General features: G+C 39.9%; 1 protein-coding gene across 1 annotated transcript in view; it reads left to right on the top strand.

Moving 5' to 3' along the window:
- The first annotated feature begins 1683 nt into the window (after positions 1–1683).
- TBC1D30 (TBC1 domain family member 30) overlaps positions 1684–26639 on the top strand; it is a 29977-nt gene continuing 5021 nt past the window's right edge. The window contains 10 exon segments of the mRNA XM_030959578.1: positions 1684–1989; positions 7583–7644; positions 8038–8103; positions 11088–11213; positions 12075–12260; positions 15540–15708; positions 17109–17277; positions 20064–20169; positions 25259–25371; positions 25535–25674. Coding sequence (XP_030815438.1) covers positions 1830–1989; positions 7583–7644; positions 8038–8103; positions 11088–11213; positions 12075–12260; positions 15540–15708; positions 17109–17277; positions 20064–20169; positions 25259–25371; positions 25535–25674 — 1297 coding nt within the window. The 5' untranslated portion in view covers positions 1684–1829.

Raw genomic sequence — 26639 nt, 5'->3', positions numbered from 1 at the left:
CTTCATCAGCTAAATATTTATATCTTTCTTAGACCTGATTTCTAATTGTTTAAAAATTGGAAGTAACACAGTTTAGTACAATGTCTGATTCTCACTGTCTGGATAATGAGTGGTTTCTGAAACTTTGGTTATGGCTTCTGAGACTTTGGGCAGCAGCGTGTGGTGTTGGATTAGTCAGTCTTGAAATGATCCAAGAACGATGTGGTGCTATTTGCAAAAGGTGCTCAAGCAAGAGGAGAATAATATTACAGAGATAATATGGCTATTTCTGTATTTAAATGTTGCTGTTATAGTCCCATTGGTACAATCTGTACACCTAGGGAGACTAATTGATTTCAAATTTGATGCTTTAACCACTAAATCATCATCTCCAGCTGGCACTGAAATAAAGTGATTTGCATCATCTACATCAGCAGGGAAGTGTCACCTTTGTTAAAAAAAGAACCACCGACACACAGACTTAATTATCTATTCAGAGTGCAAGCTAACAGCTCAAATGTAGTGACTTTTCTCCAAAACCCAAGCAGATATTTAAAGAGGCATGATCAAAATCACACTTCTCTGAAAGCTTAACAGCGACTTCTAAAAATAGTTATAACTGATTTTAAAAAGAGGCTTGATTCTGTGTTTTATATTGTGTGTCTTTTATATAATTAGCTTTACTAAGATAAACTGGCAATGGATAAGCATGCGTTGCCAGTTTTCTCTCTTCATAATGTAACTGAGGAATGTAAATTTTTAATAAAGGAGCAAAATGTTTCAGAGCTACAGTTGTTGGCAGGTAGACTGAGACTTCTGGTAGTTTGGCCTTTGAGCCTGACTAATGTGGTGTCATAAATCTGCTCTCCTTCCACAAAAATGCTGAGTGGTTTAGCTTATAAAAGCTACCATTATTTCAAATGCTTTTCCTTCTTGTCAATCAAACCACGAGTTTGAGAATCTCTGAAACCCTTTTAAGATGCTCTTGGGCCAAATAGCACTGGAAAATGCATCTAATAAAGTGCTTTTGAATAGCTTCGCTTAACTACTTAGTGCCTGGCATGTTACTTGTAAGTGCAGTTGCAATGTAGATTCATAGAAAAGGCTGCTATTTTAGCTGAGGATTGTTGTGGTTCGTGCAGAGGATGTTCAGGCTCTCTTTGCTGGAGAGAGAAAAACAGAAACTGTGCAGCATGCTTGCTTGTGCTGCTGCTGGGGCTGTCGCTGAGCAGGACCCCAGCCTGCCCTGGCACTGACATGCTGTTAAACTCTTTGCTCTCCCTGCTCCGTGGTCTGATAGTGCTGGTCAGACTCCTTCCCAGGGCAGCTTTTTGAAAAAGGCAGCAGGATTATCTGTGTTTGTCCAACTGTAGGCCCGAGTACCAGGTGAGAAGACCCTTTGGTGGATATTTAGCTCGTTTCATTCTCGGCAGAAAAGTCAGTATTGCCGCCGGTTAGCAGGCGTCAAGCGCGCCGTGTCCGCATTGCCCGTGTCGGGCGGTCTCCGCGCAGCCCGGGGCTTGTGCAGCTGTCCTGAGGCCCTTTGGCGCAGCCAAGCCCCACCACTGCCACCGGGGCCCCCTTTATTTCTAACCAGAGCTGCTGCTCCCCTCGCCCGCTGCATTCCAGGTGGTGCTGGAGGAGGAGGAGGAGGAGAGGCTGCTGGTTTATTCAGGCAGTGATGCTAGGGTTGTGGGCGGGAACAGATTTTTTTTTTCCTTTCCCCTTTTTGTCTTTCTCCTCTCCTTGTCCTCCCTCTTCTCTCCGGCACTGGGACTTGGCAGTCTGCAGTGCGGGTCCCCGCACGCCATGCCCCCCAGCCCGCCGCCCTAGGGCTTGCCCCGGGCACCATGCGGCAGGACAGGCTCACGGGCTCGCTGCGGCGCGGGGGGCGATGCCTGAAGCGGCAGAGCTCGGGCGGCGGCGTGGGCACCATCCTCAGCAATGTGCTCAAGAAGCGCAGCTGCATCTCCCGGACCGCGCCGCGCCTGCTGTGCACCTTGGAGCCAGGTACCCGCGCCGGCCGGCCGGGCGAGGCTGCGGCTGCCGCCCCGTAAGCGGCTTAGCGGGGCGGGGGGAGCTGCCGAGGCCTCGGGGTCGGCTCGGAGGAGGAGGCGGCCGGCGGGCGATGAGGGCCGCGGGTAGGCGCGGGGGGCAGCGCCCGGGGGGCGGCCCGGCCCGCGGCAGATGCGCCTCCCCGGCCGCGGCAGCGGCGCAGCCCCGGCGGGGCCCGGCCGGCGCGGGGCGCCGCGGTCGCGGCCTGGGGCCCGCGGCGGGTCCGGAGCGCGGGCTCCCGCCCGGGCTGCGCTGGCCTGGGGCTCGGAGCGGGGCCTGCGAGGTGGCCCCGGGCTGCGGAGCGGCCGAGGTACCGCGGCGGGTGCGAGGCGGCCCCGGCGGGGAACGGGGCCGGGCCCCGGCGGGAGGCCGGGAGCCGCGGGGCCCTGCGGGGAGGCAGCGCGCTGCCCCTGCCCCGGGGGACTGCTCCTGCTCGTGTCCCGCCTGGCCCGTGATCCCAGCTCCGCTCTCCCGATCTCCTGGTCCTCTCCTTGCTCCTCCCGCCCGGCGTCGCCGCCTCGCAGCGCTTTTGTGTCGTCTGTCCCCGGTGCCTTTCTCCCTCCGTCTCCTCTCCCCCGGGCTCGGCGACTCAGCTTTGTGCCAGTCCCTCCCCGAAGTCTCCTCGCAGCCTCCCCAGACCTTTCCTGATAAACCTGCTACCTCTTGACCTGCCGGAGACCCCTCCTCCCTCCCAGCCTTTGTCTGCGGTAGGGTGTTGTCTAAATTTGCAACCATGCCTTTTCCAAGGGGAAGGCATCAGCTCTGCAGCTATGTTTTCTAGATCCTGCTTCAGTATCAAAATTTTTTAAGAACTGGATGGTCAGCAAACGACGTGTGTTTACTCCAGGGAGGGGGGCTCTCAACAGAAGCACAGATGGGTGATCATGACTGAGCGCTAGATTCTAGTTGCCAGTTGCCTGCCATCAAAATTTTGTTTGGTTTTTTTTTTTAATGAAATATCAAGATATTTAAATTCAAGTTACCGTGTTAGAACTGTCACTTTTAGCTAAAATGTTGTGGATCTGTTGCCTAATTTTAGGCATTTACAAAGCATGCAAGCCAGAGATCCACTGAAACATAGAGCAATACATGGAAATAAATAAAGATCAGTTTCCCATTGTACTAGGTGTGTGTGCATCAAACACACAATGCTCACTGCCTCTGTGTTTGAGATGGGTTTCAGAAACTGTTATTAATAAGGTCTCAGATACATTTTGGTAGATTTATGGGGTTGCTGTTTTCAAGGAGATTTCCTGAATTGTAATTGTCAAAGACCCCTGCTCCAACAGTAGCCTGCCATTATCCCAGGTAATGACGTTGTCTGGATAATGACATTCATGTATTTACACTCACACAAAGACCAGGGGATGTGATTGGGTGTAACTATGAATGCCACAGTCCTAAAAATCCCCCTGGTTTGGGGTTTCCATATTGTTCACATGTAGGTAAAGACAATACCACTGTTCAGGATACATGCTTTCATAGAGTGGTGGAGATGGGACAGCTAATGAACCCTTTAAAAATAAGCTGGATGAAATATTCTTCAGATTTACTTAGTGTCTTTGTTCGCTGTCTGTATTGTGAAGTTTTTCTAGACTGGAGGTTTTAGATGTGCTTTGATACATCTCAGTGAGCTCTGGCTCCTGGTAGAAGTGGTTTCATACAGACTTAATCAGAATGTTACTTTTAGAGATAAATTGCAAGGCTAAGAATCTTCCTGAAACATCAAGCAGCATAGGGTGATAGTTTATGTTGACAGTTCTCTTTCCTTCAGCATGGGCTCCTGCTGCACACAAATCTCCTTTAGGCCTTTTTCCTTGTTTATGTTTGATAAAATATTTATTTGCATTCTATGGGAGAGGTTTCAACAGCTGTGAAGTGCAGCTGAGAACCTATAGTGCTACTTTGCAAGTTTAAAGCTACGTCTGTATAGCTCACAAATGTGCATCAAAACATATAATCTTCCTACACTTTCCTCTGGTTTGATATTTCTGAAAAAAATCCCAGATTTTGCCCTATCCTTTTGTTTAACGTTGCTGGGGGTGCACTGGGAATTTGATTCTGTCACCCAGGTACTTGGCTGCCAGTATTTTTCTCCCTTCTTGTGGCTCTTTATGTGGTTCTGTGCTATATTTTGGTTATGCAGAGGAAGACTGCTAGGGTTTGGGAATCCTAGGGATATAATCTTCCCTCTTACAGCCTTTTCTTGTCAGGAGTTATTGTGTATTTTACACAGAAAAGGACTGTGGTTGGGGGGGGGATTATATTTTCCTTATTTTAAATTCTTTAATTTTTTTTATAACTTTTCTGCAGTGGTTTCTGGTGACAGGGTTGGAAGGGCATTGAACAGAGCTTATTTTGGCATTCCCCTACCTTTCAGAAATTTGTTGTCAAGTATGTACCTTTCTGTGTCCTTGTATTCATGGAGCTAATAATTCCAGAGTATTCCCAGCATATTCCTGCTGTTATGAGTTTATATGCTTCTCATACATGAAGAATAAGTTGAAAATGTATGAACTGGAGGTGATATTTAATATGTCAAATGACACTATAGCCTGGCTGATTTGATGTGAAAGGGCTGAGTTGTACTGACAACACCTAAAGTAGGAACTACTTCTCTGTGTGTGATGTATCTATGCCAGGCTGTCCCTGCCGAGGAGCTGGGAAGAAAAGTTCTCTTAAGGCCTGAAGGGGTATTTTTTTGCAAAAAGCAGGTGTTTATGTAAGGGAGAGGAATGTGACCCAAAGATGGAGGATTGTTAGAAATGGGAAAATCCAGTGAAAGTAGGTGCAGACATGCAGTAGGGTTGTATGGGTGGGGTACTGAGGGGTGAAGAAACTATTGGGGAATCTAAGTTAGTTTGTGGAGAGAAGACAACCGAATAGAAAAAGGGGAATGATGGAGAAAGGAAGGATTAGGAAACCAAGAGAGGCTGAGTTAGGGATAGGCATTGGTTTCCTTGAAGCTCCAAAGCTCAGGGAGAAATTCCTTGAGCAGAGTGCAGAAACTGCCATGTAGCAAGATGATTCTTGTGCCAGAAGTAAGTGACAAGCAATGAGATGCTGCTCCCATTTTGCTGGTTACCTTCTTTGCTCTGTCTGTATGGTTGCAGCTTTTTTAAACATGCTTACTTGCTGTATTTTTTATTAAGCAATGTTGTAATTTTTTTATTTTAGGAAATATAAATTCTTTAAAATGGATGGGAACGAGGAACAATTCATATATGCTCTGGGGTTCATTCCCCATGGTTCTTCCCTTCCCCTCCCACAAAACCCACATAATTTGATTTGGAAAGTACTTCTAATGGAGAACAAATAAAGGGACACAGATTCCATAGCATTTACAAGAGATTGTCATGCATGGCCTGACCAAGCAGTTCCTCACCATGCTGAAGAGAGTGTGCTGCATAGTCTGGTGTTACCATGTCATGTAATTCTCATTTACAGTAATTTTCACACCCGTCTTAATTGTTTGCTGTGATTTAATTAACTTTTGTAGATGGATGATCTCGTTTCAGTCTCATTTAATCAAGGGTCTCATTTGAAGGGTCTCATTTCAGTCTCAGGAGGGACATGTACTTTGACTGTAGTGTGAGCTCCCTGTACATGATGCTCATGTAACTATAGATAGATATTTCCTTGCTCTGAGCTTTTATCTTGCTGTACTTGATCTTTTGAAGAACTGGAAGTATCTGCTTGTGTCTTTCTTAGGAAGATTCTAAAACAGACAGAAAAGTTGTTACTGGGGTCTTTTAAGTCTTAGAAAACTGTGAAGTAATTAATATTTGGCTACTGGGTTGGAAATGAATACATGGTTATTTTGGAAGGCTATTGGTTCTTTGCTGCAAGGTAGTATCAGATAATGTGTCAGCATCTGTTACTTTAACAAAAGGAGTTCTCAGTCATGATGTATTTTTGTATGTATTAGGGTTTTACAGTACTTACTTTTTTTTGCTTGAGAATGAAGTTCGCGATTTCCAGTTTCATCAAATGTGCTACAATTTAGTCTTAGGTTGCTGCTATTGTTACATTGCTTTGAATTATTATGAAAAGATTTACCTATTAGGAGCCCCTGCCGAGTGCCATTTCGCCATGGGAAGGAATACTAATAAACAGTTACTTCCAGGAATAGCTATTAATCCTTCCACGTTTTTTCAAGACATATCTATTATGGTTTGAAGTCTTTCTTTTTCTAGGTCTGACAAGCATGTCTTTTAGATCTGAAGCAGGGAAACGAAGGCACTAATCCCCAGGTCTCAGTGATGCAATTCTAAAACCCTAAAATTCTAAACAGTGCTGGGGTTTGTGTGATTATTTTCTTTGTTTCTATTCACTCAACCACAACAAAGAAAAAAAAGGCATGGAGAAAAAGGTTTTGTCTTTAAGTATATAATTATCAGGTAGTAAGGCTTTAAAACTACTTGCCACTTCAGTATGCAAATGCTCAGAGGTATCTTACATTCCATAAATAGCAAATGCCACTACAGTTGGGTTTTCTGTCACACTTGTAGGTTTAGACCTCCAAAAAACTGGGTATTACTGGTGAGTTGATTAGCATGGATATTACATACTTAAAACCTTGCAGGACTATAATCTGTTTGGGTTTTCTGTGTGTGTGTATATGTGTGTGTATGTATATATATATTTCTTTATTAAAACTGTTTGGCTTTGTATTCTGGAAAGATGAGAAGCTATGCATAACATAATTGTAAATATGGAACAATTGCATTGTATTAAATTGTGGAGGGAAAATAAAGGAGAGCTTAATTCTGTGTGCCAGCCGATGGGAGGGAGGGGATGTGATCTGTGCTCTGTTCAGCACCTGAGGTCTGGACAGCGGCATTTGAAGGATCAAGGAATTGTACGTTCAAACTGTGGGATGGAAAGCAAATTAAACATTTTACTGTTGATCATGTTCTGGCATACTCCAGTGCCATGTTGGGATCCACTTGAGATTCTGGTATTTTATGCAATATTGTATGAACAATTACTAGGCCTGCTTCATAACAAGTAAAATAGTTTGATCATATGGCCAAAATAAAATCTAAGCTTAAATAACAGTACTACCAACTGTGTGTTATGGTCTGAGGAATTTGAAAAAAATATATTCTTGACAGTAAAATAATTTTCACACACCAAACTTATAAATTAGTTTTGATTGACTTAATGTCAAGAAGCTGGCATAGATGAAAAGAAACTGCCTGTGCATGTGTATTTTTCTGTGGATGCATATGACAGTTTGCAGTTTACTAGTATAGTTTGTAGACCAGTGAACTATATGAATATTAGTGAAATGAGTTGTGCCAGACTACATCATTAAAGAGAACATTACTGCATTTTAAAACATTTTGTCCGTGTACTTCCTAACACGTTCCTGGAATCCACTGTGAAGACAAAATTCACCAAAACAGGTTGAAATGTAGTTATTAAAATAGGAAGATAAAATTATGTGTTCTTGTTTCAACTGTGGGATTTTTGTGTTTGGGGTTTTTTGGCTTCTTTTTGTCTTCTGAGCTAAATGAAATAATGAGCTTTTTTTTTTTCCTAGGGGTTGATACAAAATTGAAATTCACTCTTGAGCCATCTTTAGGTCAAAATGGGTTTCAGCAGGTAATTTGATTTATTTATTTCTTGAGTTTGTGAAGGAGTGGGTTCTCTGCAATCAAGGTGCTTGCCCTAGTTCAGAACTGCATTTGTCATCATAATATCAGCCTATTATTTGCAATTGCATCAAGAGCTGTTTCATTCGTATTCAGAAAATGGAATAGGCTTTCACTGTTTGCTCAGATATTTCCTAAATCCTTGTCCTAGAATATTATACTTTAGTCAAATTGTCAAGTAATTAATCTGTAACTTCCCTGTGAGTGGATTAAGCAGTTAAATTCTGACATGTGTGCAGTAAAATGAAATGAATGTGCATGTCTGCAAGGTAGCAAATGTTGCTATGCTGTAGCATTAAACTAATGATGGATATTTTACATTTTTGGATGTTTTTTCTTTTAGTGGCATGATGCCCTCAAAGCAGTGGCCAGGCTGCCGACAGGCATCCCAAAGGAATGGAGGAGAAAGGTAGGTAGACCTCCGTGCCTTGTGGGCCAGGTTTCTCAGGAGAGTTGAATTACATCAATATTATCCATTAGTGGGTTTTGTAATAAATATTTGGACCTTTTAAGTTGTACTGGGGATTTTTCCTTGTTTTCGCTTATTCAGTGACAGCCTCACAGGGCAGATGGAAAGGCTGAAGAGACAGGTAAAGATGATGTTTTCAATAGTTGGGTTCTTTCTGCTTGAGGCTTAGGTAACTTATTCTGGTGCAGATGTTATTGCCTCATACTGTCAGTCTCAAGAAATTGCACTGGTGAAATTGCCCCCACAGCTGAAGATAACTGAAAGGAGAACATATCTGCAGTGTAGGCTGTCACACTTAGGAAGGTGAAGTTGATAGATGCTTAATGCTGACAAGAATGCTTATAGAAACAGTTGTTGGGGAAAAGACAGATTACCAAAATTAGGGAAGTTCAGAGTCAGGAGTGATGTAGAATGGCAGAGGGCAGCATTAATGGGAAATTGCACTGAGTGTTGTAGAAAAGGGTCCATTGGGATTTTGCCAGACTTACTTTATTGCATTCTTCAACATTTGAAGTCCCCTAGTATAAAAAGAGGCATGTCTATTAATTTTTTCTTAAAAACTGAGTCACACAATCTCAGCTTTTAAAACACAGTTTTAATAAAAATAATATTTTTTAAGATTTATAAAATATGTAGTTCCATGTATAATATATAATAATACTATTATATATGATTTATAAATTATAAATTATAATTATACAATTTTAATGATAAATTATACCTTTATATATGATATAAATTATATATAAATAATATAGTTCCACATATTTCTGATGTATCAGCTTAATTTCTTTTTCCTGTTTTTGCTGTCTTTCCAAACTGAACTGTACCTCTTTACAAATCAGGGGAGAAGGAAGAGAAGACTTTGTGGCATTGTTTTCCTCACACCACAGTGAATTTATTTTTAATCTACAACTTCAATGAATCCTTACACTCATCTAACAGCCTTTTTTCTTTCATGAAATATTCTTTTCCCACACTCCGGAAAGTGTCTCAGGCACTTTCCTGTGGTACATGAGTGGCAGAGGTCACAGAATCTCAGAAGGGCTGAGTTTGGATGGGACCTCTGGAGGTCATGTGGTCCAACCCCTCTGCCCAAGCAGGGCCACCTACAGGTGGTTGCCAAGGACTGTGTCCTGGTGACTTTGAATATCTCCAAGGACAGAGATTCCACAACCTCTCTGGGAAATCTGTGGCAGGGCTCAGTTGCCCTCACAGTGAAAATGCGTTTCTTGTTGTTTGAGGAGAACCTTCTGTGTTTCTGTTTGTGCCCATTATCTGCAGTCCAGTCACTGGTACAGATGACAAGAGCCTGGCTTCATCCTCCTTGCGCCCTCCTTTCAGGTGTTTATACACACTGGTAGGATTTCCCCAAACCTGCCTTCTCTCCATTCTGAATGGTCCCAGCTCTCTCAGCCCTCCTGCATAGCAGAAATACTTTGCAACCGGGTGTCCCCAGCATATACTGGTGCTTGGGATTGTTTCTCACCAGAGGCAGGATTTTGCCTCTTCTCCTTTTTGAGCTTCATGGGGTTCTTGTCAGACCATTTTTCCATCCTGTCAAGGTGTCCTTGGGCTTATCAGCCACTCCTCCAAGTTCTGTGTAATCAGCAGACTTGCGTGTGCTCTGCCACATCATCCAGCTCAGATCTGTCTTTCCTTTTCACTCTGCCCATCTCTGTGTTTGCTCACATGCTCACATGATGCTAACCAAAGAAATAGTGATGAAAAGAGATGTCTTTTTACTGCCATTCTCTGGTTTCACTATGATTTTAAGGTAGGTACCAACACAGAGGAAGTATTTTGTGGTGGCAGCATGCTGATTGCCTCCTTTGCTGTCAACAAAAGGAGCAGGTTGACATCTGCATTACTGTTGTGGCATGTGACATCTGGTTTCTGGGGCTGACAGAGATAAAGAATCGAGTCAAACAGCATCAGTAGGGTGTCAGCAGTGCTGAGGCTGTTGGGAGGCAGAACAGTGGCATTCCTCCACATGGGTGGCTTCACAAAAGTGGAGGAAGCAACATTTAAATGCAGAAAATATGAGATTCTGCGAGCTGTCTATAAATTCCTTCATCATGCAGCTATCTCAATGTGGGAAGTGTCTAAATTTCTTTTCTCACTTGAGTGAATTAATGGCTGATATAAAACTTGACCAGTTTGCTTTCATGATTTCTTTCAGTTTCCTGAAAAAAAGGTCCTTTATTGTTACTTGTTGTCATTGTATGATCTGTCATGTGCCTTTCATGGTTCAGGCAGTTTTCAAATTTTTAATAAAGGTCCAGCCTTTGTCTTGGATACACATGCATAAATCTGTTCTGGCAATTATTAGGCTTTAAAAGTCGTGAAACTCCCTGTAGCACCAAGAGTTTAGGAAGCCCTCTTGTAAGAGTAAGTTGTTTTGATCCAAGTCATGCTTTCAGATCAATCCCAGATGGTCAATACTAGATGCTATTTGTTCTGCAAAGTCATCAGAAGAGACTTCTGATAAAGAGAAGCACCAACACTGCTAGATTTCTTTTGGGAGTTTCCAGGAGATGTATCCATGGTTGAGTTTGAGGAAAGCCAGCAGCAGTGTTATCCTTTTATCAAACTCTTTGCTGGTTATGAGGATAGAATGTCTGAACTGACAGAGGGTCCTTGACTTGTGTTTTCATTTTGGAGGGCTCCTGTGAATTCACTGACAGATGACTTGCATCTTTGTAAGCAGCCCGCAGATCTGGATGCTTAATGCTGACCATTTCCTTCTTTTCTGTTTTAGGGAGCAAGGTATTAATTTAATTGTGCAAAAACTGTTGTGGCTAAAATCCTCTTCTGCATATTTCAAATCTAACAGCAGATCACATATGGGTGAATCTGATAATATATATTGGTACTTTATATTTTATCAGAGAAATAATTAATTTTGCCATATGTGTTTCTAGGTTTGGTTGACCCTGGCTGATCAGTACTTACACAGTATAGCCATTGACTGGGACAAAACCATGCGTTTCACATTCAATGAAAGAAGTAATCCTGATGATGACTCTATGGGCATCCAGATAGTAAAGGTAGCCAGCTAATTTGTTATTTCTTTTCTAACTTTTTATGAAAAGTTGACATTTGAATTTGGATTTATTTTCATCTCTGCAACTGCTTTGGCAAAAAATGTAAATTCCCTTTTTTTTTTGGCTGCTTTGTCCTTTTGCACTAGTCTGGTTAGTGTTAGCTGGGAAAAAGATGCTATTTCTGGGTTTTTTTCCTTTCATTTTTACTTTCTTTTGATTTCGAAAAAGTGCTGGAGTTAATGAAGACAAAGGAACATAAGCGGGTTTTTTCCTTCTCTGCAAATAAACACAAATGTTTTCTGAGAGTAAAAGCATATTTTAAAATACAGCAAATGAGCGTTCTTCAGTTGTTTTACAGGAGTGAAACACATTTGCCTATTTGTATTTCTCAGCTGATTAATGTTTAATATTTAAAGCAGTCAGCCATTTTGTACATTTTGCCTTTCACTTACAAATCATTTAAATTTCAAGGACAGTTTCTGGCTTGTGTGCTTGGAAAAGTCACTTATCTACTGGTTCTTTTATACTTAAAAAAATATACTTTTATACTTTAAAAAAACAGGTGCTCTTTTTTGTTCAAGTAAGCAGCTGTTGTGCTTTGCCTGTTTGAAGCCCAGAGATCAGTTAGCGTCTTCTGTGGCCTTATAAACGTCTTTTAGGGGACTTGTTTACTTAAGAGCTTGCTGAAACTATTTCTTTTGGCTAAGGTAAAGGTTTAACAGACTAAAAAAGAAACATTTCCATCAACTTTGGGAGGGTGGAGATGGAAGGAAAACTGGGACAGGAAAGAGAACTAATGGGGGATGGAAAATCTTTTCTCTGCTTGTCTTGTCATTTTTATTTTTATTTCTTTTTCCTTTAAAGGACCTTCACCGAACTGGCTGCAGTTCTTACTGCGGCCAGGAGGCAGAGCAAGATCGAGTGGTATTAAAACGTGTTTTGCTGGCTTATGCCAGGTGGAATAAATCTGTTGGCTATTGCCAAGGATTTAACATACTAGCTGCACTTATTCTGGAAGTAATGGAGGGCAATGAAGGGGATGCCTTGAAAGTGAGTAAAATTTTGTTTTCAGTGTCAAAGATTGCTTTTACTTAGTGAACTTTAGAATAAACCAATGTGTGAATTTTGGAGACAGACTAAAAGAGCACAACTCAAAAGAGTTATCTGATTTATATTGGTGAACTTTTAATTTTATCCCGTCTCAGCTAAAATGAATAGCTTGAATGTTATCAGTGTTACATTTTTTTTGGAAAAACAAATGGGACTTCTGCTACTTACTGTAGGATATCTTATCCCATAATCCCAAATCTCCTTGCAAACACTATAGGTAGCTGAAATATTAAAATTTCATGATCAGCATTTTATGTGGCAGCTTCATGTGGGGCAGTTGATAAATCGGCTACATTTCAAAGCAAATCCTAGGGAAACATTAAATATTAAAAATGAAAGTAAGTCACTTTGAAGCTAATTTCTGGACTAGGTTAGTCTTCCTGTGTTTTGTTTTCTTAGATGGTTTTTATTGTAAATAAAACAAAGCTTCATGAAATTTATAATGTATCAGAAAATGGAATAACAGTTTACTACAGGACATGGTTTAAGGTTTGGCAAGATCATGTGCAATTTCCTTAAATAAATTTGCTCATATGTGTGAGTTGGGGTCAAATTAGTAAAAGATGACTGTGACTCTTCAGATACTGAGCTGTTTGTTTTGCCTTAGACAATGATTTAAATATGGTAAATATTTAAATTCACTTAGAGCTCCTAAAATATAGAGCTTGTGGCAGTAGAGTCCAGCTAGCTGGTATTTAATCCTTCATTCTAGACAACTCCTGTAGTAGGAAGAAAATACCATAATATACCGGCTTTATATCAGAAAGTAATATTTATTTTCAATAATTCTTGCTTAAGATTTCCTCAATATTTTAACTGTAATTTATCACGTTATCCTATAGGAAATAGGATTGCCCAAGGTTTATGAAGTCCAAGTTAATGAAAAGAACTGTGTGCATCCTTGTGGTGTCTTATTGTGAGTTGTGTCAGGCTCCTTGTGTGGAGGAGACAATAAATGGAGCCAGACTGCCCCAGTGAGGTAAAACACTGAAAGCTGTTTGCACCAAAACTGGTCTTACCTGGCAAAAATAAGAATGGAAAATAAAGTGATTTCTTTTCCAAGCTTAGTGTGTGGGCTTCGCAGGGTTGGAATTTTCCCAGAAGACAGAGGGAATAGGGGAAGGGCAAGGAAAGTAGCAGGGTGGGTGGGAGGAAATAAGAATTTGGAATTAGTATGTGATGGTTTTGCTGTAGTCACTGGCACCTAAAGCAAGCAGTGAGTGAACAGCTACAGAGGCCTGTAGCACCCCTGTGCTGGGGTTATTGTAGAATCTGGGAGTTAAGGAAGCAAGGGTATCCTTAGGTCTTGCCAGTCAGGTCCCATTTCTGGGGAGGACATTATAAACAAAAGCTCTGTGTCTGGGAAGCATCTCCCAGGGACTAGGAAACAGCAGATATTACTGATGCCAAGGGGCTTTAACAGCACAGGACCCAACATGGTAGCTTCAGTGAATGCCCAGCCAGTGATACTTGAATGTTCATTAGTTAAGGCAAGCATTAAATCCCTGGAGTTGCCTCAAAGTTAGCCTACAGAAATTATGGTAAGCAAGAAAATCCCATCTTGCATGAGTAGAAACTATGAAAGTCTCATAGATACTGAAACTAAAAGAAAATTTTTCTTGCCTGTTATTGCATGAAAATTCTACAGAATAAAATAATAAAAATAAATATGTAGAGATGTGTTACGAAGAAAGTATCTATTGCAAACTGGTAAATACATTAACTGCTTTTTAAAAAAAAGTCTTCTCAAAGCAATTCACATGTTGGTGAAACAGAATGAACTTCAGTGTTGAAAAAGGTTTCTGTTCTTCTCTGTGCTCTCCTATATCAGAGATCAATGAAGTAATACTATTCAGAGGGAAGGGAGCAAAGGCCTTTGTAGAAGGGTGTCTTTAACATGGGGGTTTATAGCTTATGTCATAAGGAATTAATGAAAACACAAATGGCATAGTTGTAAGTTATTGTTGCTATATTAAGTTACTCTTCCATTGGTTGAAATATATCTGAACAAAATAAAGCATGTTTTTGGAAGACTGTGGGGTAACCCACTATTCAGCAAAGGTTAGGTAATGCATCTGACAAAATAGAAGCCTGTCATGTAGAAGCTGTTGATTTGCCCTTGTTGACTACTGTTCCACATGCTTTAAAACATGGAACATAAGACTGCTATTGCTGGAGAAATCTTTCAAGGACAAGTGGCAGTATGTGGTCACAAGCAGCTGGGAATGAGAAGAAAGCAGTAGGACTATGTCAGGTGGTGGTCTTGGTAGTCCTGTGTCTGAGAAGCTGTTTCTGTGGGCCTCGTATGAAAAAAGAAGGATTGGAAGGAGGACTGTATGTGAAGGTGCAATTCTTCTCTTGAGAATGAAGGTCTTTATGAAACATGGTAAGGATGCTCACATGAGAGAAATATAGAAGAGATGCAGATGGGATGACTGCAGGCTCTCTGGATGTAGTTAGTAGAGTGGCCACAGAGATCCTAAAAGATCCTGAAGTGAAGGTCAGTGTCTTCTGTTAGGCTGATGATAAACATCAGCTTCTGCATATTTTTTATTGCTTTTCTTCGTTCTCAAAAGTTTGACAGTATCCATTCAATTCCTTACCATCCATGTAGTTAAACTACCTTACTTGAAACAGATGTCTGCTTAAAATGTCTCATGCTGCTTAATTTAGCACCTTCTAAAGTGACAAGATGGAGTGCAGCATATTGCAACAAATCACAGTAAAATATATGGAGAATTTTCTTTTAAAGAACAGTGCCTTGCATTTTGGAGAGGCAAAATAGGAGATTTGCAAATTAAGTCTTCTAGTTGTAGCATTAACCAGAGAAGGGATAGTGAGACTCCAGCAGTGGAAAATTTCATAAACAGTTTCAACATCAGAAGTGTCAAAAATTGTTTTTGGTGGGGGTAATGCTGCCAGCTTGGGTATAGCTTACTGTGACATTGATTTCAGTCATTGATTTCAGGAATTTCATGGTTCATAAATTCCGGACAGTTTCAGAGGCCTTTGTATCTTGAATGTTTGTGGATACCTAGGGTACCTGAGGATGCTCAAAGTGATAATATTTTCTCCCCATATAAATGGAGGTGCCATAAGCATGTGTTGCCACTGGCTCCAATTCATTCTTTAGTGATCAAAGACATTTTATTTTTCTGTTATTCCTAGACAATAACTGCTCTGTAAGTCCTACATAATAGTCTTTCATTTTGCCCACAGATCATGATTTACCTAATTGATAAGGTGCTTCCTGATAGCTACTTTGTCAATAATCTCCGTGCTCTCTCTGTGGATATGGCTGTTTTCCGAGATCTTTTGCGAATGAAGCTTCCTGAACTGTCCCAGCACTTAGACACCCTGCAAAGAGCTGCTAACAGAGAAAGTGGAGGTATATTCAACAGAAAATGCTGTTCAACTTTCTCTTGCTGTTGTTTCATCTGAGCACTGATTTAAAAATACAGTATTTTAAGTGTTTACATGAGCTTATTGCTTAGAATATGTATTTTAAATTTTTAAGATGAAATATGATGATTTCTGTTACTGATAACCGTAACATAAATAGGTGTACTTCCAGGAAAAAACAAAGGGGAAGAATTTGGTTCCACCACTAGCTGCAAACAGAATTGTGTTGAGAAGAATATACAAAGCATGGAGTGACAACACTAACACTTAGCTTAGTACTAGGGCTACCTTGGAAAGGTATTTCTTGTCTTAGCTCAAGACAGGTGTCCTCCTACTACTCTGTGTAGTTGCTGGCTCATATAGCTATTCTGGGAAGAGTTACAATGTGAGAGCCAGTGGGGGCTGCTTAGTATTTCTTCACCTGGATCCTTACCAATAGATAGGTACAAAACTGAGAAGTACATCTTGGGTTCCTACCTGAAAATTGGCTTTGCATTGTGTTTTGTTTTTTTTTTTTTTCCTGGCATAGCATAGCATTCTGTCCAGACTTACAGCTCTTTTATTTGGGAGTGTTCTGGGGAGGGTAAGAGGTTTTTTGTTAGTTGATTTGGTTTCTTTTTCAGTTGGGAAACTAAGTGCACCCTGAGTTCCACCTTAGAAAAGATCTGCTGCTATGTTCCATGTGTCTATGCCCGAACTGTATAAAAAACAAACAAATGGTATCAAGGAAATATTTACTGTTTGAAAGTGTTTTCACAGGCTGGCCTCTCTGGTCATGGCCTTCAGTGCATCAGTTGATACTGGGATGCACAAAGTGTTCTCTGAGCACAACGAAAAAGTAACATTTTAGAGTTTCAGCCTGAAATACTACATTTTGTTTGAAACTTAGCAAGTACATCAGGATATTAAAATAATAGATATGACTTCACAGAGACAGTCACCTTCACCTTATCAGCATGTAGATAAAGACTTATGCCATCAGTTGGTGAAAAAAATGCAGCTTTTTGTGGGGAAGTTGGTGGGTTTGGTTTTTTTTTATAAATTTTTTGATAGAAGCTTTTATTTCATTTGGCTTTGGGGAAGGAGAAACAGTCTTTCTGAAATAAGATGGAAAAGTGTGGTGGTGTATTCCAGGGTTTATAGTCCAAAGCCAATGATGCTGCTTAGTTTTTTGCAGTGCAGCATAATGGAAGGTGACGACGTAATTTTTCCATTGTTCTCAGCTTATCTTTGGACAGCTGCAGATTAAGTAAGTTTTGAGCAATAACAGAAGTGCTAGAATGTCTGGTGGATTTTATGATGCAGTTTATACCCCTTGTAAAATGATAGTAAATTGCAGTTACTTCAAGTAACTTGTTTTTTACTTGTTTGTTTTTTTAACCCCAGGAGGCTATGAACCCCCTCTTACAAATGTCTTCACAATGCAGTGGTTTCTGACACTCTTTGCCACCTGTCTGCCTAACCATACAGTTCTGAAGATCTGGGATTCAGTATTCTTTGAAGGCTCTGAAATTATACTGAGAGTAGCTTTGGCTATCTGGGCAAAGCTAGGAGAGTAAGTGGTCATTTTTATCTGATTTTTCTTTTCAGTATGAGCCATGTTTAACTTTTGTTTGCTTTAAGATGTTCTCAATTCTAAACCAGATACAATCTTTCAGGAGAATGATTGTTTTGAAAAAGCTGCAAAAAGGACCTTTATGGTTTCTTAAAAACATGTGATTCTGACAACATGTCAGAATGGGCATGATAATTAATTGACCCTTTTTGCAGAAAATGTCTCCAGTTGTTGGAGTTGTCTGTGTATATTGTCTTTGTGCTGTGCTAAAAGGTTGGACTTTCCTGAACATAAACCTCCAAAGGAACTGGTATAAAGACACATGAAGAGATTTGAGGGTGACCAACTAATTTAGTTGGGTACCTGAAAGTGGGGATGTTGATTTCCTTAGTTTCACTTAAGGAGACTTAAGAATTTGAGCCCATTGGCTTTTGCAGTACAAGAGTTCAGTGCTACTAAGGGAATGACCCTTTGGTACGTGAATCTTTTCTGTTAAGGCCTGAAAATGAATTTTCCTGAAATTCTCTGCTTTTCAGCACATTCCAGCCAAGTTTCTGTTGTAGTCCTTTGTGGCCTTGGAAACTCACCACATGGCCAGAACACAGGAGATGGTTAGTTCTTCAAACCCCTCTGTTGTCAAAGCAAATATTTGCATTCCAAAGAGTTTACAGTACTCCCAGAGAAATGAGTTTTGTCGCTGGCTTCAGTGGGAGGTGTGAGCTCTGGCAGGTCAAGCAGATACTAGTTCAGCTGGAAACATTTTTCAGCTGGCATCAGCAGCTGGATCAATTTTTTTCTTGTGATGCCTATTAAAACTTGTCTTCCTTTTTTTCTCTGAAATTGAACCACTGGGATTTATGTTCAGTTCTGTCCTTGGAAGTTTCATTTCCTTTTTTCTTTCTGAATAAATTAGCACTGCAGGCCAGCTGCATTGTAAGAGGATTTGTTTAGTACATTTAATTTTTAATCTGAAGAATAATAATTAGAATAATAATTTCTTGAGAGCTATTTTTATATTCAGTTCAATGAATGAAACTTGCACGAATCATTTGCATTGGGATTAAGCTGTATGCAGTCACATAGTGTTATAGAGAAAAAGTTCTTCCAGTAGATCTCTGTACACTTAAAAGTTATAATTGTGAATGCTACAACTCATAACATGATAAAAAAGGAAGTTACTACTTTGAAGATTTTACCGTAAAACTTAAAGAAAAATTAAAGACGTTTTAAGAAATTGAAAAGAACAGAATCAAGAAATATATAAGAATATGTCTAAGAGAAATAAGCTGATCACCCTGCACATCTTGTAACTGCTGTTTGTGGGGAATGGGAAAAGGTCTGGTAAAAGATAGGGCACTGTTTATGCTGGGAGAAGATTGTGATATTTTTATTTCTCTTTGTCCACCATTAGAACTAGACTGAGGGATTTAAAGCGGGGGTGGGGGGGGCAGAAATAGTGTTCAAAGTCTCATGATCTTCATACGTCTCAAGATTCATTCTCAAAATGAAAATAGGGTGAGAAGTGAATTTTTAAAATGTAGGTGGCTCAATCATACTTCTGTTTTGAGGGAGGCTGAAGGAATGGGGAAGGTAAATATAGGTGCAGTAGAGAAAGCAGTATTTGGAGGTCATCAGAGACTGAAGGTATCAGGGCAGGTAAGCCATAAGTTTGTGATAATTGCCTACATACCCACTGTTTATACTACTTTTTAATTTTTTTTAGCTATGTAATCATTATTTTACCCAAACTGTGTTAAGATTTCAGGAGTTTCATAACTCAATGGTTGTAATCTACAGATGCTGAAGATCAAGGGAAGCTGCTTCTTCTATTGCTTAAGAAAAAAGGCAGTGTATTTTTTTTATCATTCCAGCATCTGGATTTTAGAGGGGAGGCTACAATATGTAGCCATCAAAGCACTTCCTTGGGATATAAGAAAAACAAATTTTTCGCTTGACAGGAGAGATGTTTAGCAGCTGACCCTAATGTGTGTAGAGCACCAACTCACAAAAGCTTATTGCTCATATTTCTCTTCCTCTAGATGACATTCTGTGTATTTAGAATGATTCTGTGCTTTTAGAAATGTAGAGAAAAGTGCAGAAAAAGTATCCAATTGAACCCCCCTTCCCAAAACAAGGCAAACAAAAGCATCCTACCAAAGCAAACAAACAACTGAAACCAACACAGTTGCCATCCCCAATTTGGAAATAGCATTCACAAAAATGATGAATTAATTTTTCTTCATTGTGCTTTATGTTAGCCTAATTATTTTTTAACACAATGACATGTATGAATGCACCTATACTAATTTATTCCACAGGAATGGTTTCTGGCCAGTGAATATCTTCCTGTCTGACAAAGTTCAGACAGTGAATTTGGCCATTTGGTGCATGGTGAAGAATGGGTGATGAGGTAGTCAAGAAATCTTTATGCTCCTTTTTTGAGCTGATAGGAGAACCCCATTGTGCTAGTAGGAGGCAAAATGTATTGATTCTTGTGCTGCAGAAGTGGAAGGGGCAGAGGGAATAGCCTGTCTGGAGATGCAATCATCTGTTATCATGAGGAGTCAGGACAGTAAGCTGTAGTCAGTGCATCTTTTTACTGCTGCAGCTTTTCCAATGTTGTGTGCATAGTTTTATTATTTGGAAGTCTAGGCTGAACTACAAATAAACTTAAAAGTTAAGCTGTCTAACAGAAATGTATATTTTATGATGACAAGAAGATCAGTTTTGAGCATGTAGAATCATATGTAAAAGTCAAATACAAACTAACATGTATTTTGATGTAGGCAAATTGAGTGTTGTGAAACTGCAGATGAGTTTTACAGTACTATGGGCAAGCTGACCCAGGAGATGCTTGAAGACAGTCTGATTGACAGCAATGAACTTATGCAGGTGAGTAATTGTAACATAATTAATTTTTGTGTTTTCTGTGTTGATTTCTTCAGGTCTTGATTTCTAACAAATTACATTTTTCTTCAAATACTGCAGAAACCTAAATTCTCCCAAGAATAAAAGTTTCAGATAACAGAGTTGAGCTAGCATGTCAATGAAACAAGTAGATGACCTGCAGTTAGAGCTAGAATCTTATTTTTATATGAAATGTAGAGAACCACTAGGTGTCATTTAATAAAAATTGATTCTATGTTGACAGCTGAGTCTTTTGGGATATAATGCTCAATTCCATTTACACAAGATTAGTCACCATTTTTAGGATGTTTAGTAGTCACCATTTTAAGGGTGGTCTTTTGCCTTATTTTAATGTTTTGGTCAGTTTTTTATTACACTGTTTCCTTTCCATTCTGCAGACACTGTGGGAAATAAGGGTTTATGAAGTGAACAGTCAGTAGTGTACTGTAAACAAAGACATTTGTAGATAATTGCAGTGCCTGAATTATTAAAGCGTATGCCATTGTATGAGAACAAAGACCCACATTGTTCTGGGAAAGGAAAGGGCCTTTAGTATAGCGGATAAATGTATTTCTTTATTTACAGTTACACTTATTCTTGTGATATTTTTAAGGTGTTGTCTACTTACATGCTTATAAGGACTTTGTGCTACAGTTCTGGAACTTTCCTTTTGATGAATTAAAGCATACTGATCAAATGGGAGCAAGTAGAGAGAGCATAATTCACCTGAAACTTTGTACCTGACTTAAAGGAAGGAAAAAATCAGTCTGTGAAGCCACAAAGTTTAATAACAGTTGTTAGCAAGTGACTTCTATTACCTATTGTTGGAACACTTGTTAAAATACACTATTTTCAGTTTTATTATTTTGGTCATTGTTATTTTGTCTGATGACAAAACTCTAGAAGTGGGAGAAGTGAGTGCTGTGGCTTTGTTTTGCTTCAAAAATGGAAATGCAGCTGATCAGAGGTACTCACAAGCTTTTTAAAAAAGTGTTAAAGTTCTTCACAAGACAGTTCAGATAGTGAGGATGTGTAAGGAGGGCAGCACAAGCTGACATCTTCTCATTGTGTTTCAGTTCCTGGACTCCAGGGTGGTACAAAATCAAGATGTGGCATTTGTGAATAAGAATTTTTTTAAAAATCTTGCAGTTACAAATACTAGCAAATTAGCAATCTTTTTGTGCTTCAGCAAAAAAATGAGTATTTGGCACAATACATACATGTGTTCATAGTGTATGTGTGTATTTTATGGCACTGACAGGAGTGTTAAGGTAGGAGAGCATTGCCATTGATATGGAGAAGGTGACAGGTTTAATTCCGTGTGTGGAGGAGCAGTGTGTCTGGTTTATGTGTGTCCTCTCAGTTGAAGAAACCACTATATAGTTTACATAGCTTTCTTCAAGTCAAAGGCAGGTACTGGCAGTGTAGCCATCTCTGAGGCCTCCACTCTTTACCCTAAGTGAAAACAATAATGAACTACAAGAGTTTACCATCAGGGCATATAAGTGCTACTGTGTATCTGGTTGAAGAAAAAAATTAGGAAAAAAATTAATAATGCATCATTGCATTAATGGAAAGATCCAGGCTGCTTGAACATGCTGTTTTTTAAATTGCTTTAAGCTTTTTGCAGAGGAGTCATCCAGAGATGCTTTGTTGTTGTTGGTTTTTTTTTTTTCCCTTTTCCCCTAATAAAAATCAGAATTATTAATTTACACCTAATATTTTTTACAAGATGGCTCAAGGACTAGTATCCTACTATGGGGAAAGGATTATAATATCCCACTCTGCCTTCCCATCACATTGCAGAAGAGCTCGCTGGTGGCCATCATCTCACTTCTCTTTAGACTTGCATAACACTTATATTTGCATCTAAACTACTTGTCCAGGCTCACTAAAGCCAGCCTAACAGGCACTTCTCAACCACCGGAAAACAAATTGTGCTCTAAGAGCCTTGTTTCTTTTAGGAGCTAGAGGAGGGAGGTACAACTGATCCTTCAAGGGAAGTGTTAACAGAGCAGATGTCTAAAGTAGAACAGGGGACTCATGTCCTCATTCTTTCCACCAGCATGTACAGTTGCTGCAGTTTTATTGCTCCCATGCAGACAGTATCTATAGGTAGGGTGGGAGCCTTAAAGCTTTTGCAGATTTGGCCCTTGTGTGACAAAAGTTCTTAATGTTTTCCTGTGGAGAGCATGAAGGCGTTGGAGGAGCAAACCAGCCCACAGTTTCTTCCTTTTTCAGGTTGAACAGTTTGGGTGAATAAAGGGTAAATGCTGTACACATCAGATTCTAGGCTGGGTATGTATTGGTTCCAATGTGGAGACAGAAGGCTGTAATCAGGTGTCTGCAGATATTCTAAACAGAGTGTGCTAGACTGAGTCTGTGCTTCCATGCCTTCTCAGAACGTGAGCACTTTTATAACCAGTTAAACTGATTCAGTTTGTATACCCAGGAACATTGCAGCACAGCGGAGATGAGAAGCCAGCTGGAGGAAAGGCATCCCTTTGTATTTACTAGAGCAGAGGGCAACAGGGGTTAATCCTTCTGTGGTACTCTAGCATTTTGGACCATCTGCCTAGGCAGTTGCCCTGATTTGATGGTGTTCACTGTTAACTTGCTACTTGAGTAGCACTTTGTCTGTTTTCTTTGGGTTTGTTTTTGCTTTTGCTTTTTGTTTTGTTTTCTTAGTCAAACTGAAAAGAAAGAAACCAGTGAGGGGCAGCTATGGAGATAAGTATGTTTGATAAGTTGTCTGCAAAATGGCTTACGCTGTTTGGAAGCCACAGCCCATCATCTCTCATATGGTGTTCTGCTAAGGGTGTAAACAGCTTTGCGTTTTTAGAGTAAGGCAAAGGATTGTCAAATGATTTAAAGTGAGAATAGAGGGGTTTTGTCCTTGTCTCTTTTCTTGTTCCCAGGATCTGTCCCTTATGTAAATAAGATGCTAAGTTTGGCTGTATCATGCTTTAGTGTGTAGGCTATTTCTCTCTGGGACAGTTCCCCAGAATTAACCAAATGGCATCCAAGGCTGCGTAATGACTAGAAAAAGAATGCTTTGACTCTGAATTGTTGCTGGGAGGAGATCAGAGATGTTGGCTGGCAATATTTTTTTAAAATTTCCAGTGGAACTGGCACTGGCATAAAATTTCTTTTGTGGATCTCTTAACCAGATGATAAGCAAGGCCTGCAGTTATAACCTGATAACAATAGTTAAGCTAAAAATATGTATGCTAAATGAAAGAACTTGTAGCAGATGTGGAAGAGACACAGATTGGAGACAGGCAAAAGCTAAAAGTATAATCTGAAACAGTAGGTGCAAGGAGCAAATGGAGGAATTGGAGTCGACTGTTTCACCTAAAGGGTAACTAGCATATGGAACAAGTTACCTGAGAAGGACATTGACATAGGGAGTAGAAATAAATTCCAGACAAATCTCTGGAGAGAGTTGAAACATATGGAAAAAAATAAAACCTAACAGGAAAGTGTGGTGGAGATCAAACAAGTAGGCAGACATGTTGGGCTGGAGGTAGGTCTTTCTCCAGATCATAAAATCCCTTTGTCTGGTAGACCAATAGGAAATCACTGTTCAGGCCCTAGGGAATATTTATCTTTCACAGTAGCATTGTAGTTTAATGGAGTGGCAAAACTTCAGTTCGTGCTATGGATTTTTGAAGGCATCTTCCTTTCCTTAGAGGCTGTGCAGGGCTTGAACTGTACAAGCATTGTCACACAGAAGCCTGTTGAGGGGCACTATTGCCCTGTCTCTGACTCAGAGAGGACTGTCCTTCCTGCTCCTCAGTGCTTACATCATTGCCATTAACAAAACTTTTTTCCCTCCTTATGGCAGGAAATGTCTAGTACTGAATTCATGTTTGCAATTTTCCTTAGTGTACTTAGCATAGACAAGGCATGGTTCAAGAATGGATTATGTAGAAACTGCTCAGAATTTCCTTTCATCTTAATTGAGGTCATTCGCCTTCAGATGAAAATGTCACTGACTTAAAAGCATAGGAAAAAGAAATTTAAGTGAAGATTTACAGCCATAGCTAATGAGAAAATTTTATGTTGCTGTCTTTCAAAAGATATTTAATTTTCAGGATGTGGAAAAGCTTTAATATTTCAGAGAAACTATGGGAAATTACATATATATATTTTTCTTCTGACATTGAGAGTCAGAATGAATTATTTGGCAGTTATTTGAAAGTTCTGAATAGTGAACAAAAGCAGGGGAAAAAAGGCAACAAAAGTATGTAGGAACAAATCAGCAGTGATACTGCAATGAATGCGATGTATCTTTATGCCAGGTGGGCTGGTGACCTACAGCAAAAATAATGCTGAAAGGAAATGCATTTGCAACTATGTATCTTAAATTCTGAGTATTGATGTAAAGAAAATGTATTAGCATTTTTATGACCTTGTTTTTGAAAAACTACTACCTTTACCCCACAAAATCCCACCTTTATCCTCAAAACCAACCAGCAATCAAAACTAGAAATTGAGGGGAGAAAACTTGGATATGCTGGATCCTTCCTCTTTAGTGATGACTTTTGTGCTGGCATGATTTCCTTCACACAAGCTCTTGACCTTCTCAGGTAAAATAATGAACCAGCTAACGGTCCACATCAATGAGGAACTGCCCCTTCCTATCTGTGCTGGTGCTAGTATTTTGTTGAATACTTGGGCAAAAACTTAGGTCTCCTGGAAAGATCCCCAAATCCTAAATGATGCATTCATGTAAGTGAAATCATAATTGGAGGAGGATTTGTGGTGTGCTGGCAAGAAGGGGTTGACAAGAATTATTAAATGAGTATAGGAGTTGTAAAGGATCCTACAGCTCATGTTATCAGTTCCTTTTTTTTTTAACAGAACTGTGTATCTTTCTAGTGAGTCTATTTTTCTTACAGGAAATACTGACTGAATCATTAAACTAGACCATTTTCTTACAGCATGTGAATGTGCAAGAATGTGCAGCCTTTAATCCTGCAAGACTATGGAAGTCTGCTCATGGAGAAATCTTTTGTGAGACTGTTAATTAAAGCAAAAAGTTTTTAAAGTTGCTTTTTTTTGCCCCCAGACTGTTTACACCATGGCTCAGTTTCCTTTCCCACAACTGGCAGAACTGAGGGAGAAATATACATACAATATTACTCCTTTCCCTGCAGCGGTAAAATCAACTTCATTTTCAGGGTAAGTTTGAAATGCACTGCTTATGGTGTATAGAGTTATTTTTTACCCTTTGCAGATGAAAAGGATCCTCCCTTGTATGCTTCTAGAAAAGATAAAAAATGCTTGGTAATGTTCTCATTTAAGAATGTGTCTTCCTTAATTCTCTTATGTTCTCTTTTGACAGCAGGTTAGGTAGAACCAGAGACAGTGATGAAGAGAATGACTTAGATGATGAAGACTCAATTGCTAATGCAATTGGTTGTCTTGGACCATTAAGTGGGTTTTTGGCACCAGAGCTCCAAAAATACCAAAAACAGATGAAAGGTAAAAGTGACTTCTTTAATTTTGGAAAACACAATTAAATCTATATGACCAGGCAGAAATTTTTTTGCAGTTCTGTCTGTGAAAGCTGCTATGGAAGATGTATTTTCTGTGCACACACGGAGGTTACAGCAGGTACCAAACAACTTGCTCTGTGCTCCATGAAGATGTTGTCAAAGCCAGGTTGGAAGGCTGTAGGTATACAGTAAATGATGCTGTGAGTTAAGGATTTGGCTACAGTAATAGTAACAAAATAACCCCACAGTGTTGCCCAGACACACACAAAAAAAAATCATATGTGAAAAAAATTCTACCCTAAACCCATGCATATTTCTGAGACAGCTGTTAAGCAGTCAGCATTTTCTGAAGGGTGTTCCTTTAATAAATGATCTTGATCTTTATTAGCATGCATGGCTAATACTGGTACCTATCAGCAGGAAGTGAACTCTGCAGGTGATTTGCTTGTCCTTTTGGCCAAACCTCCAGATTGTTGTATGTTTTGGATATATTCAAAATGTCACCATTTTTAAAATCCTTCTGCACGGAAATTTCTTGACAGAATTGTATGAACGCCAGTGCAAATTCACTTTAAGCAGTACAAAATGCTGATCCATAAAAGGAAAAGTAGTAGCCTTTATGAAATGGTACTGGATCAACAGTGATTTCACAGTATCTTGGGAGAGGCCATTTTTATTCATCCCCAATTCACCACCACCTTACCCTCAAAAAACCCCAGACTGATGTAACAGGTTGCTGTTCACGCTTCATCATTCTTGTGTCTTGGTTTCGCTGAGACTTGTAAGCTGTGATTTTCCTTGCTATGGTGTTTTGTTTTTCCCTTCCTGGGGGCCTCTTTACCTGCTGCTTCAAACTAGCACTTAGTCAGAACATCAAACTACTGCTGCAAACTAAGCCAAAGACAAAGAAACATTCCTTGAAAAAGAATTATCCTCCTGACCCTGTAGTGC

The sequence above is a fragment of the Camarhynchus parvulus genome, chromosome 1A (genome assembly GCF_901933205.1).
Source record: "Camarhynchus parvulus chromosome 1A, STF_HiC, whole genome shotgun sequence".
NCBI classification, from domain to species: Eukaryota; Metazoa; Chordata; class Aves; order Passeriformes; family Thraupidae; genus Camarhynchus; species Camarhynchus parvulus.
This window is presented reverse-complemented; position numbering and strand designations above follow the sequence as displayed.